General features: G+C 40.4%; 1 protein-coding gene across 2 annotated transcripts in view; it reads right to left on the bottom strand.

The window, feature by feature from the left end:
- Positions 1-15,030, bottom strand: part of zgc:171482 (zinc finger protein) — a 323,915-nt gene that overhangs the window by 262,554 nt on the left and 46,331 nt on the right. Inside the window, exon 1 of one of the 2 annotated variants that reach the window (XM_061910221.1) lies at positions 517-917. The exons of the other annotated variant lie outside the window; for it this stretch is intronic. Coding sequence (XP_061766205.1) covers positions 517-555 — 39 coding nt within the window. The 5' untranslated portion in view covers positions 556-917. Of the gene's footprint in view, positions 1-516; positions 918-15,030 lie in introns of those variants that run through there. 2 annotated transcript variants of the gene reach the window in all.

The raw sequence follows: 15,030 nt of genomic DNA, 5'->3' as shown, positions 1-15,030 counted from the left end.
TTTACGCTGCAAGAACTCCAAAACAACTTACTTCTTTACTTTAAAATGAGAGAATGGATACAAAAAAGCCACTATTGTATTAGTTATTCCTGCAAACATGCAATAAGTCAACTGGAAATGCGTTTATTTAACAACCATGCTGGTTTTTAGCTCGGTTGGTATAGAGTGGCCGTGCCAGCAACTTGAGGGTTGCAGGTTCGAATCCCGCTTGTGCCATCCTAGTCACTGCCGTTGTGTCCTTGGGCAAGACACTTTACCCACCTGCTCCCAGTTCCAACCCACACTGCTTTAAATGTAACTTAGATATTGGGTTTCACTACGTAAAAGCGCTATATAAATATAATTTACTTCACTTTTATTCACCTGTTTCTACACATTCGTAGTGTCTTAAACTTATTTTATGCTGCAGCCTTTTAAAAAAAAAATAAAAAAAATAAAACACTCCTGCATGAACTCCCCACCATTCGCTTCTTTTCTTAAAGTCATGCCATGCAAACTCAATTTTTTAGTGCTCACCTTGCAGAGGTGACTCCTCTCTTCAGAATCGACAACCATCCGCCAGCCGAGGTGTCTTCAACCCCGCAGCCGCACCGTGCAATCCGGGCAAAACTCCTTCCCCCGGATTAAACCGCTCCGAGATACTTTTATTGTTGCTCCTCCGGATGATTTACGCGCCACGCACGCACAGTTGCACACACACACACACACATAAACACACACACACACACCTCTTGTTGCGCGGTGGAGACGCGTGTCCCCTAGCGGCTCCTCTCTGCCGTGTGCCGCGGAGGCATTGAACGCAGCACCGTGGACATAATCCTCTGCTGGAGAAACGCTCCGTGGAAGAGAGAGAAGGGGACTGGAGAGGAGGAGGAGGAGGAGGAGGAGGATGCAGATGATGGTGCTGATGATGCTGTGCGCAGCTTCCCGGGGATGAATGAAAAAGCCCGCACTCGTGTGCGCGCACCGCGGGAACTGCTCAGTGAGTGGGAGCACCGGGCGAGCGGAGTGGGTTATGTACGCACCCACGCTGATAGATCAGGGGTCACCAACGCGGTGCCCGCGGGCACCAGGTAGCCCGTAAGGACCAGATGAGTAGCCTGTTCTTAAAAATAGCTCAAATAGCAGCACTTACCAGTGAGCTGCTTCTATTTTTTTTTAAATTGTATTTATTTACTAGCAAGCTGGCCTCGCTTTGCTCGACATTTTTAATTCTAAGAGAGGCAAAACTCAAATAGAATGTGAAAATCCAAGACAATATGTTAAAGACTTTAAATAAATTAATTTATTTTATTACTTTGCTGGCCCTGCGATGAGGTGGCGACTTGTCCAGGGTGTACCCTGCCTTCCGCCCGATTGTAGCTGAGATAGGCGCCAGCGCCCCCCGCGACCCCGAAAGGGAATAAGCGGTAGAAAATGGATGGATGGATGGATATTACTTTGCTTCCTATAACTTTCAGAAAGACAATTTTAGAGAAAAAATACAAGCTTAAAAATTATTTTAGGATTTTTAAACACATATACCTATTAAATTCCTTCCTCTTCTTTCCTGACAATTTAAATCAATATTCAATTTTTTTTTTTTTTTACTGTAAAGAATAATAAATACATTTTAATTTAATTCTTCATTTTAGCTTCCGTTTTTTTCGACGAAGGATATTTGTGAAATATTCCTTCCAACTTATTATGATTAAAATTAAAAAAAATGATTTGTCTTTGTTAGAAATATAACTTGGTCCAATTTGTTATATATTCTAACAAAACACGTCATCAAAATTCTAAAAAATAATCTTAATCAGGAAAAATTACTAATTTATGTTCCATAAATTATTTTTTCCCATCCATCCATTTTCTACCGCTTATTCCCTTTCGGGGCCGCGGGGGGCGCTGGCGCCTATCTCAGCTACAATCGGGCGGAAGGCGGGGTACACCCTGGACAAGTCGCCACCTCATCGCAGAAATTATTTTTTTTTATTTTTAAAAAAAAGATTCGAATTAGCTAGTTTTTCTGTTTTTTTTCTTTTTTTTCGGTTGAATTTTGAATTTTAAAGAGTCGCAATATATTCATAAAAATATTTATATATACATTTGTGAGAAATCATTAAGATGATCAGTGTTTCCACAAAGATAAATATCATTAATTATTAATAATAACATAGAGTTAAAGGTAAATTGAGCAAATTGGCTATTTCTGGCAATTTATTTAAGTGTCTATCAAACTGGTAGCCCTTCGCATTAATCAGTACCCAAGAAGTAGCTCTTGGTTTCAAAAAGGTTGTTGACCCCTGAGGTAGATTATATAAAATGATCACTGAGCGTGGATGTATTCTTTTTTTTTTTTTAATTATTATTATTATTATTATTTTGTTGGGGGGGGGGACTCATAGTATCGTGCACCTCTCCACTATTGCCATTTTGACGCGCTGTGTGACCGTGGGTTCGAGTCCGTATTGAGCGCCTGTCAGTTCGAGTTATCGTCAAAAAGAGGCTGCTTCATGAAAAAAACAAAAAACAAAAAAAAAACAATTCGAAAGTCATTTTGTTACACTTTCAATCAATCAATCAATCAATCAATCAATCATCCATCCATCCATCCATTTTCTACCGCTTATTCCAATCAATCAATCAATATTTATTTATATAGCCCTAAATCACAAGTGTCTCAAAGGGCTGCACAAACCTCAACAACATCCTCGGTAGGGCCTACATTAGGGCAAGGAAAAACTCACCCCAGTGGGACGTCGGTGACAGTGACTATGAGAAACCTTGGAGAGGACCGCATATGTGGGCAACCTCTTGTTTTTTTTAATTTTTTTTTTTTTTATTATTATTATTTTTTTTAATTAAATCAACATAAAAAAACAAGATACACTTACAATTAGTGCACCAACCCCAAAACCTCCCTTTTTCATGACAAATCGGACGGAAGGCGGGATAAACCCTGGACAAGTCGCCACCTCATGGCAGGGCCAACACAGACGGACAGACAACATTCACACTCACATTCACACACTTGTGAACGACGTTGCAAAATATTTGGATTTGTAAATTGAGATAACGTTGATGTCCAATGTTGGATTCTCAAGTGTCAAAGGTCGGATCAACATCACAACATGACGTGAATAAACGTTGTCAAAAAGCATGTTGTTTTTGTGTTGTAGAATATTGGTTGGGAAATGACCAAAATGTAATGGTCAAAAAAACTTGACATTGAATAAACGTCGTCTATAAGCATGTTGTTTCAACGTTGAATTTGTGTTGGGGAAAATTGGTTGTGAAATGACCAAAATGTAATGGTGGAATCAACGTCAGAACCCAACTTGTCATGTCTTTGTAATCATGTTTTCTTTAGTTGTGTTAGAATACTTCAAGACTCCATTAGTTCCTGTTTTTTCACTCCATTGTTTGGTTTCCATTCCAACCCATTAGTTTTCACCTGCCCCAATGTCACGCACCTGTCTTCAATCACCACAGTATTATTTAAGCCACAGTTGCCAGGTAGTCACCCTCTATCATTTTCTACACACCCATGCCTTCCATGCCGATGATCCACGTTCAATCAATCAATCAATCAATGTTTACTTATATAGCCCTAAATCACTAGTGTCTCAAAGGGCTGCACAAACCACCACGACATCATCGGTAGGCCCACATAAGGGCAAGGAAAACTCACACCCAGTGGGACATCGGTGACAATAATGACCCAGTGGGACGTCGGTGACAATAATGACCCAGTGGGACGTCGGTGACAATAATGACTATGAGAACCTTAGAGAGGAGGAAAGCAATGGATGTCAAGCGGGTCTAACATGATACTGTGAAAGTTCAATCCACAATGGATCCAACACAGTCGCGAGAGTCCAGTCCAAAGCGGATCCAACACAGCAGCGAGAGTCCCGTTCACAGCGGAGCCAGCAGGAAACCATCCCAAGCGGAGGCGGATCAGCAGCGCAGAGATGTCCCCAGCCGATACACAGGCAAGCAGTACATGGCCACCGGATCGGACCGGACCCCCTCCACAAGGGAGAGTGGGACATAGAAGAAAAAGAAAAGAAACGGCAGATCAACTGGTCTAAAAAGGGAGTCTATTTAAAGGCTAGAGTATACAAATGAGTTTAAATGCTTCTACTGAGGTGGCATCTCGAACTGTTACCGGGAGGGCATTCCAGAGTACTGGAGCCCGAAATGAAAACGCTCTATAGCCCGCAGACTTTTTTTGGGCTTTAGGAATCACTAATAAGCCGGAGTCCTTTGAACGCAGATTTCTTGCCGGGACATATGGTACAATACAATCGGCAAGACAGGATGGAGCTAGACCGTGTAGTATTTTATACGTTACTTTCTTGTTCCAAGTAAGTTTTTTCGTTATTCATGCCGTAGATTTAAAGTTTTGTTTTCATGTCCATAGTTTATGTTATAGAACTAGTTTTGTTTTCATAGCCAAGTTTGTTCTCCGCTTTGCGCGCGCCTTTTGTTTGTTCCTTTTTATAGTAGAATTAAAACATGTCTTTTACCTTCACGCCGTGTCCGCTCCAATCGTTTTGCACCTCGGGAAAACAAACCCCACCACAGTCCCAGTCATGACACAACGTCGATTAGCCGTCATCAAAAAGCATGTTGTTTCAACGTTGTGTTCGTGTTGTGGAATATTGGTTGGGAAATGACGAAATTTCAATGGTCATATCAACGTCAGAACCCAACATTGATTAAACGTCGTCAAAAAGAAAATGGTTTCAACGTTGTATTTGTGTTATATGATATCGGTTGGGAAATGACCAAAATTCAATGACAGAAAAAAACATCACAACCTGACAGTAAATGAAAAAAAAACATGTTGTTTCAACGTTGTATTTGAGTTGTAGAATATTGGTTGCGAAATGACAAAAATTCAATGGTCAAATCAACGTCAGAACCAAACATTGACTAAACGATGTCAAAAAGCATGTTGTTTCAACATTGTATTTGTGTTGTAAAATATTGGTTGACAAATTACCAAAATTTATACATGACCAAACTTCAATGGTCCAAAAAACATCACGACCTGCATGACATTGATTAAACGTTGTCAAAAAGCATGTTGTTTCAACGTTGTATTTGTGATGTAGAATATTGGTTGGGAAATGACTAAAATTCGATGGTCAAATCAACATTAGAACCCAACATTGATTAAACGTCGTCAAAAAGCAAATTTTTTCATTGTTGTATTTGTATTGTAGAATATTTGTCAGGCTTTCCCCTGACAGTTTGTCTATCTTTTAGTTTTTTCCTCTGCATTTGTCTGTTTCCTCTGTGTTTAGTATCTCCTGCCTTTAGTCCCTGTCTAGTGCTCTTATTTTGTCAGCTTCCTGTCTTGTTCCCTGAGTGCTGTGTTCCTCCTCAGCTGCGGCTGCTTGGCACCTGGCCACACCTGTTGCCAATCAGCCCGCTCCTATTTGTACCTGCTTTGTCTTCTGTCAGTTGCTGGATCATGGTGTTGTCATTTGTATTGTCGTTGCCACATATCACTCTTGTCGTGCTACGTGTTGTTTTTGTTACAGCTACTACCTGTCATGCTACATTTTTTCCTGGTCGTCGTAGCGGTAAGCCGTTTCTGTTAGCATTAGTTATTTCCAGTTTTTCTGTTTGCTATCCACTAGCTTCCATGCTAAAGTTCCTTTTTGTTTTCTAGCTTCCAGTGCTAGCTCCTTTACTTTGTTATTCCGCCCACGTGCGTGCTTTTTGTTTGTTCTTGTTTAGTTTGAATTAAATCATGTTTTCATATTCTATGCCTGCCTCCGTCTCTGCATCTTGGGGTTCATTAACAACAAATACCTCTGACAATATTGGTTGCGAAATGACAAAAATGCAAAGGTCAAATCAACGTCAGAACCAAACATTGACTAAACGATGTCAAAAAGCATGTTGTTTCAACATTGTATTTGTTTGTAAAATATTGGTTGACAAATTACCGAAATGTATAAATGAACAAACTTCAATGGTCAAAATAACATCAAGACCTGCATGACATTGATTAAACGTTGTCAAAAAGCATGTTGTTTCAACGTTGTATTTGTGTTGTAGAATATGGGTTGGGAAATGACAAAATGTCGATGGTCAAATCAAAATCAGAACCCAACATTGATGATTAAACGTCGTCAAAAAGCAAATTTTTTCATCGTTGTATTTGTATTGTAGAATATTCGTCAGGCTTTTCCCTGACAGTTTGTCTATGTTTTAGTTTTTTTCCTCTGCATTTGTCTGTTTCCTTTGTGTTTAGTATCTCCTGTCTTTAGTTCCCGTCTAGTGCTCTTATTTTGTCAGCTTCCTGTCTTGTTCCCTGAGTGCAGTGTTCCTCCTCAGCTGCGGCTGATTGGCACCTGGCCACACCCGTTGCCAATCAGCCCGCTCTTATTTGTACCTGCTTTGTCTTCTGTCAGTTGCTGGATCATTGTGTTGTCATTTGTATTGTCGTTGCAACATGTCACTCTTGTCGTGCTACGTGTTGTTTTTGTTATAGCTACTACCTGTCAAGCTACATTTTGTCCTGGTCGTCGTAGCGGTAAGCTGTCTCTGTTAGCATTAGTTATTTCCAGTTTTTCTGTTTGCTATCCACTAGCTTCCATGCTGAAGTTCCTTTTTGTTTTCTAGCTTCCAGTGCTAGCTCCTTTAGTTTGTTATTCCGCCCACGTGCGTGCTTTTTGTTTGTTCTTGTTTAGTTTGAATTAAATCATGTTTTCATATTCTATGCCTGCCTCCATCTCTGCATCTTGGGGTTCATTAACAACAGATACCTCTGACAATATTGGTTGCGAAATGACAAAAATTCAATGGTCAAATCAACGTCAGAACCAAACATTTACTAAACGATGTCAAAAAGCATGTTGTTTCAACATTGTATTTGTGTTGTAGAATATTGGTTGACAAATTACCAAAATGTATAAATGACCAAACTTCAATGGTCCAAAAAACATCACGACCTGCATGACATTGATTAAACGTTGTCAAAAAGCATGTTGTTTCAACGTTGTATTTGTGATGTAGAATATGGGTTGGGAAATGACAAAATGTCGATGGTCAAATCAACATCAGAACCCAACATTGATTAAACGTCGTCAAAAAGCAAATTTTTTCATCGTTGTATTTGTATTGTAGAATATTTGTCAGGCTTTCCCCTGACAGTTCGTCTATCTTTTAGTTTTTTCCTCTGCATTTGTCTGTTTCCTCTGTGTTTAGTATCTCCTGTCTTTAGTTCCTGTCTAGTGCTCTTATTTTGTCAGCTTCCTGTCTTGTTCCCTGAGTGCTGTGTTCCTCCTCAGCTGCGGCTGATTGGAACCAGGCCACACCTGTTGCCAATCAGCCCACTCTTATTTGTACCTGCTTTGTCTTCTGTCAGTTGCTGGATCATTGTGTTGTCATTTGTATTGTTATTGCCACATATCACTCTTGTCGTGCTACGTGTCGTTTTGTTACAGCTACTACCTGTCATGCTACATTTTGTCCCGGTCGTCGTAGCGGTAAGCTGTCTCTGTTAGCATTAGTTATTTCCAGTTTTTCTGTTTGCTTGCTATCCACTAGCTTCCATGCTAAAGTTCCTTTTTGTTTTCTAGCTTCCAGTGCTAGCTCCCTTAGTTTGTTATTCCGCCCATGTACGTGCTTTTTGTTTGTTCTTGTTTAGTTTGAATTAAATCATGTTTTCATATTCTATGCCTGCCTCCGTCTCTGCATCTTGGGGTTCATCAACAACAGATACCTCTGACAATATTGGTTGCGAAATGACAAAAATTCAATGGTCAAATCCACGTCAGTACCAAACATTGACTAAACGATGTCAAAAAGCATGTTGTTTCAACATTGTATTTGTGTTGTAGAATATTGGTTGAGAAATTACCAAAATGTATAAATGACCAAACTTTAATTTTAATGGTCAAATCAAAATTTGAACCCAACATTGATTAAACGCCGTCCAAAAGCATGTTGTTTCAACGTTATATTTGAGTTGCTCAACGTCAGGACCTAATTCAACAAGTTCTCAGCGTCATTTTAATGTCTTGTGTCTGCTGGGAAGATACATTTTTTAGACAAAAAAATGAGAGCTGTTACAAGTAACAAATCAACTCATGTGATTAATCACAATAAATATCTCATTAATCATTTTGACCGTACATGTTCATTTCCATTTTGCAAGCGACTAATAACCTCCTATTAACCATAATTGATCATATTCCAAAAGTGTGATTAATGTGATTTAAATAATATTCTCCGACAGCGCTACAATAAAAATATAACAAGAACACTTTATATTAAAATGAGTGGTTTGACACAACATATATATTGTTAAAATGTATGTATATATTTTTCACAATTATTAGCTATATTGAAAAAAAAAAAGTTTGTCGTCCGCAAAATTAGTCTGGGGGCATTCAGGCTTGTCACTGTCACACACACGCACGGTCCATAAAGCAACTAATGAGATGTAATGATATCAAATATTAGTTTGAATGTGTCAGGCTTGGACTTGGTCTTGGTTTGTTTTCCCGAGGTGCAAAGCGAATGGAGTGGAAACGGCATGAAGGTAAAGACATCTTTATTTTAACACTAAAACTAAAAACAGGAACCAACAAAAAGCGCGCACAATGGCGGTACAAAAAACTGGGCTATGAAACAAAAGACTAGCACAAAGACTATAAACTACAAACATGAAACAAAAACAATTGCGCAGTGGCATGAATAACAAAAACGTACGTGGACAAAATGGACAGCATTGCAAGGCATGAAGCAGATAATCGAGGTCGTGAAGGAGGTGATGTTGCCAGACTGACTAACTGGTAGCTGTGGCTTAAATAATGAACATGATAAGTGAAAACAGGTGTGAGAAAAGACAGGTGAACTGATTGGTCGTCATGGTAACAAAACAGCGAGTGACAAAAAAAGGAACTTAGAGTCCAAAGGTCAATAGCACCTGGTATTCCTATGCAGTCTCCCATCCAAGTACTAACCAGGCCAGACACTGCTTAGCTTTGAGAACAGATGAGATTGGGGATGCTCAGGGTAATAAGGCCATACAAAAGTCATGATCAGACATGACAGAAAACTAAATCAGTTGGCATGGTAAGATAAAACAAGGAAATGCAAAACAGAACTAAATGTCCAAAAAACTAAACACAGCATTACCAAAACAAAACATGAACCATAGGCGTGACAGAATGTCTCCAGAGCAAAATGAGCATGGTTATCCATATGATTGTGGTATTGTTGAACGTGCTCAAACATTACTTAAAAACACACTGAAAACTTTTGACCAAAGTTTTTTTTTTGATGAGCTAAAAAAAATAGACACACTGTTAAATAAAGCCACTATTTTTCCATGTGTCATGTTTGGTGGTCACACTCTGTTTAGTTCAGGACTCATTGTGCACTTGTTTGTTTTTGTCACCACGAGAACTCATTAGTTTTCACCTGTCATGTCACGCGCCTGATTCACATGGACTCATGCACCTGTTAAAAACCACAGCACTATTTAAGCCTGCAGTTGCCAGGCAGTCAGCCTGGCGACATCACCCTTGTTATCCATGCCGATGATCCATGCTCCCTTTCTCGTTCCAAGTAAGTTTTCGTTATTCATGCCATAGTTTGCAAGTTTTGTTTTATGTCCATAGTTTACGTTGTAGTAGTAGTTTTGTTTTTATAGCCAAGTTTTTTTTACCTCCGCTGACAGCGCCTTATGTTTCTATATACCCTTTGTTTTTTTGTAAAATTTTCGAGTTAATAATAAAAGATGTCATTACCTTCACGCCATATCCGGTCCAGTCGATTTGCACCACGGGAAAACAAACCACACCATTGTCCCGGTCATGACAGCATGTTTTTTGTTTCTTATGTGTTACGGCCAGCTGTTTTCATTCACTGACAATCACCACATCTGCCAGTAATGAAGGACCTGCCTTCATAAGCCTGCAAAACTCGGCATGCCGGCGCCGGAGTATAGCCTTCCGTACCATCCCTGTGTTCCTCCCCGGGTCACACTGTGTGTCGTGTGCTTCCGGATCTTCCCTGTCTTCCTCGTGCTTCCTGGTTTTTGACTCCTCGCTCGCCCCGGACAACGACGACTCGCTCCTGCCTCTCGACCCCGCTTCCGCTCCTTGACTACCCTGCCTGTCTTGCCCTTGTCAGACTGCACCGCTCCTCTCAACACGCACCTCCAACACTTATCCCTCCAGTTAAATCCTGTACATAGCCTTACACCATACACACTCTTCGATCTTGTTCACACTCAATTTCCCTAGTTATATTGTTGTTTTATTATATATATTGTTTTATTATATATATTATTGTACCATATGTCCCGGCAAGAAATCTGCGTTCAAAAGACTCCGGCTTATTAGTGATTCCTAAAGCCCAAAAAAAGTCTGAGGGCTATAGAGCGTTTTCCGTTCGGGCTCCAGTACTCTGGAATGCCCTCCCGGTAACAGTTCGAGATGCAACCTCAGTAGAAGCATTTAAGTCTCACCTTAAAACTCATTTGTATACTCTAGCCTTTAAATAGACCTCCTTTTTAGACCAGTTGATCTGCCGCTTCTTTTCTTTTTCTCCTCTGTTCCCCCCCTCCCTTGTGGAGGGGGTCCGGTTTGATGACCATGGATGAAGTACTGGCTGTCCAGAGTCGAGACCCAGGATGGACCGCTCGTCGGGACCCAGGATGGACCAATCGCCTGTGTATCGGTTGGGGACATCTCTACGCTGCTGATCCGCCTCCGCTTGGGATGGTTTCCTGTGGACGGGACTCTCGCTGCAGTTTTGGATCCGCTTTGAACTGAACTCCCGCGGCTGTGTTGGAGCCACTATGGATGGAACTTTCACAGTATCATGTTAGACCCGCTCGACATCCATTGCTTTCGGTCCCCTAGAGGGTGGTGGGGGCGTTGCCCACATTTGAGGTCATCTCCAAGGTTTCTCATAGTCATCATTGTCACTGGCGTCCCACTGGGTGTGAGTTTTCCTTGCCCTTATGTGGGTTCTTCCGAGGATGTCGTAGTCGTAGTGGTTTGTACAGTCCTTTGAGACATTTGTGATTTAGGGCTATATAAATAAACATTGATTGATATATATATGGTTTATACATATATATATATAAAATAAATATTTGGATATAACACCCACCTGGTGTCCGTCTGCCGTCATCTCCCCCTTGTTTAAACCTCGACATTATGCTTCAGTAAAAGAAATTTAGGTGTAGTATTTTATCTGCTATTTTTTTTAATATTGGTCTGAACTGTAAAAACATTTTAAGTGAAAAGTGCGTAACAAATAATATCTATGATTATTGTTGATTATTTCTGGCGGGTGTTGTGTCATCCTACTCTGTTCAACGGTCCTTGAACGCATCATAAAACCAGCTCCGTCTGGTATTCCTCTGAGTATAGAACGATCCCTCTGAGCACATTTTGTAGGTTCAATGTACACAATTGCATCTCTTAGTCGCTCAGACAGCAACGTGTTTATACCGGATTAGATTGGGGTATTTTGTCTGAAATGCGTTAAAGGGGAACATTATCACATTTTCAAAAGGGTTAAAAACAATAAAAATCAGTTCCCAGTGGCTTGTTGTATTTTTTGAAGTTTTTTTCAAAATTTTACCGGTCTCTGAATATCCCTAAATAAAGCTTTAAAGTGCCTTATTTTCGCTCTCTGCTAAGACACTGGCCATTTCCCTGTGACGTCATACAGTGCTGCCAATGTAAACAAACAATGGGAATACCACAGCAAGATATAGTGAAAGTAGCTCGGATTCAAACTCGGATTTCAGCAATTTAAGCGATTCAACAGATTACGCATGTATTGAAACCGATGGTTGGAGTATGAAAGTATTGAAGAAGAAACTGAAGCTATTGAGCGAATTCATAGTCATAGCATGGCCGAATAGCTGCGTTAGCATCGCCGGTAAAATGTGCGGACCAAACAATCAGGACTTTCGCATCTTGTGACACGGGAGCAACTTAAATCCGTCGATTGGTAAGTGTTTGTTTCGCATTAAATGTGGGTGGAAGGAAACGTAATATAGTTGCAAATGCATCTACAGGTTATCCATACATCTCTGTGCCACGTCTGCTTTAGCATCGCCGGTAAATAGCATGTTAGCATCGATTAGCGTAGCATGTTAGCATCGATTAGCTGGCAGTCAACATCAACAAAACTCACCTTTGTGATTTCGTTGACTATCGTTGCAAATGCATCTGCAGGTTATCCATACATCTCTGTGCAATGTCTGCCTTAGCATCACCGGTAAAATGTGGAGACACTCCGGCACATTCAATGGGGGTCTGGCGGCAGATTTCTTGCCACTTTCGCATCTTCGGGCCAGTGGTGCAACTTGAATCCCTCCCTGTTAGTGTTGTTACACCCTCCGACAACACACCGACGAGGCATGATGTCTCCAAGGTTCCAAAAAATAGTCAAAAAAACGGAAAATAACAGAGCTGTGACCCGGTGTTTGTAATGTGTTGAAAATGAAAATGTGTGTTACCTCGGCGACGTCACATTCTGACATCATCGCCTCCAGCGCGATAAACAGAAAGACGTTTAATTCGCCAAAATTCACCCATTTAGAGTTCGGAAATCGGTTGAGAAAATATATGGTCTTTTTTCTGTATATATTGACGCTTACATAGGTCTGGAGATAATGTTCCCCTTTAACGTCTCTTGTTAGCATTTATGAGAGCAATTTGGCGCAAGTTGGTCTGTGAGTCAGTGTATCAAAGTGAAATTTGTCAATCACGTTTTTTTGATGATTTTAGTTTAAAACAGTAATACAGTCGTGGTCAAAAAGTTTACATACACTTGTAAAGAACATAATGTCATGGCTGTCTTTAATTTCCAATAATTTCTACAACTGTAATTTTTTTGTGATAGTGTGATTGGAGCACATACTTGTTGGTCACAAAAAACATTCATTAATGTATTTATTATGGGTTTTACTGAAAATGTGACCAAATCTGCTGTACTGTACTGACTTTAGCAGCCATAATCTCATACGTTATTAGTTATTTTATTGAAGTCATTTGTATTTTATTTTTTTATCCTATTAATTATGCAATATTTTATTTAGTTCAAAGGACTCCGGCTTATTAATGATTCCCAAAGCCCAAAAAAAGTCTGCGGGCTATAGAGCTTTTTCATTTCGGGCTCCAGTACTCTGGAATGCCCTCCCGGTAACAGTTCGAGATGCCACCTCAGTAGAAGCATTTAAGTCTCACCTTAAAACTCATTTGTATACTCTAGCCTTTAAATAGACTCCCTTTTTAGACCAGCTGATCTGCCGTTTCTTTTCTTTTTCTTCTATGTCCCACTCTCCTTTGTGGAGGGAGTCCGGTCCGATCCGGTGGCCATGTACTGCTCGCCTGTGTATCGGCTGGGGACATCTCTGCGCTGCTGATCCGCCTCCGCTTGGGATGGTTTCCTGCTGGCTCCGCTGTGAACGGGACTCTCGCTGCTGTGTTGGATCCGCTTTGGACTGGACTCTCGCGACTGTGTTGGATCCATTATGGATTGAACTTTCACAATATCATGTTAGACCCGCTCGACATCCATTGCTTTCCTCCTCTCCAAGGTTCTCATAGTCATCATTGTCACCGACGTCCCACTGGGTGTGAGTTTTCCTTGCCCTTATGTGGGCCTACCGAGGATGTCGTAGTGGTTTGTGCAGCCCTTTGAGACACTAGTGATTTAGGGCTATATAAGTAAACATTGATTGATTGATTGATTTATTTACTGTATATCATTTTTTTTCCCTATCAACCTTCATATGTCTTGTATTTTATTATTTATCTCTACTCATGGTTCTTACTATTTTACAAGTTTTATTATTTTTATTTTACAACGTTCCTCAGATGAGCCATCTGCCTCAGGGGGTTATCGGCTGTGCTTGGGGGTAACTTTTGTGTCAGCGTCCTAGTGGCCATGGTCTGATGAGCTCCTGGTGCAGATGGCTCCTGTGATAGTGTTTACTCACATGTCTCCTCTGTACTCAGCCATGCATTCAATTGTCCATATAGTTGCATATGTGTGTATGTTGTATGTGTTTGTGTTTAGTACCTGTATTTTTTTGTGATAAAGTGATTGGAGCACATACTTTTTGGTCACAAAATACATTCATGAAGTTTGGTTCTTTTATGAATTTATTATGGCTCTACTGAAAACGTGACCAAATCTGCTGGGTCAAAAGTATACATACAGCTATGTTGGGACATGAGGAGGTTGAGGTGGGCGGGGTTGGGTGTATATTGTAGTGTCCTGGGTGTTTGTTCTGTTGTGTTTATGTTGTGTTACGATGCGGATGTTCTCTCAAAATTTGTTTGTCATTCTTGTTTGGTGTTGGTTCACAGTGTGGCGCATATTTATAACAGTGTTATAATTGTTTATACGGCCACCCTGAGTTTGACCCGTATAGCTGTTGACCAAGTATGCCTTGCATTCACTTGTGTTTGCGAAAAGCCGTGGATATTATGTAGAACACAAAGGTTTATTGGCGCTCTGTTGTTCTCTCTATGTCCGTGTACACAGCAGCGTTTTAAATAGTCATAAAATTTACTTTTTGAAACCGATACCAATAATTGTGAAACAGATACCGATAATTTCTGATATACTTTAAAGCATTTATTGGCCGATGATATCGGCGGTCCGATATCGGACATCCCTAGTGACGAAACTACTGTCTCCTGGTAGAAGGCCAATCCGAGAGATCTGTCGTGCGTCCCGTCTGAAGGGTCTTTAGACAAAATAAGCCAATATGGGTGTCATCTGATAAACATGTCCTACACTACAATCCATTAACTGATGACATTACCATTGATTAGGATGTCATGCAAGTGTGTCAAAAATGGCAATCAATACCAACAACCCTTTAAAACCTTGATGTCATTTTTTTTTTTCAACAGGCAGGATGTTTTTTTCTGGAAGTATGCTTCCAGGGTCATTGCAATGTTGCATTATACAGACCCACTTTGTCTGATAAAAGGTAAATATTTTATCGTTGGTCCAGTGCCAGAGTCGCGAGTG

The sequence above is a fragment of the Nerophis ophidion genome, linkage group LG09, assembly GCF_033978795.1.
Source record: "Nerophis ophidion isolate RoL-2023_Sa linkage group LG09, RoL_Noph_v1.0, whole genome shotgun sequence".
In the NCBI taxonomy this organism is placed as follows: domain Eukaryota; kingdom Metazoa; phylum Chordata; class Actinopteri; order Syngnathiformes; family Syngnathidae; genus Nerophis; species Nerophis ophidion.
This window is presented reverse-complemented; position numbering and strand designations above follow the sequence as displayed.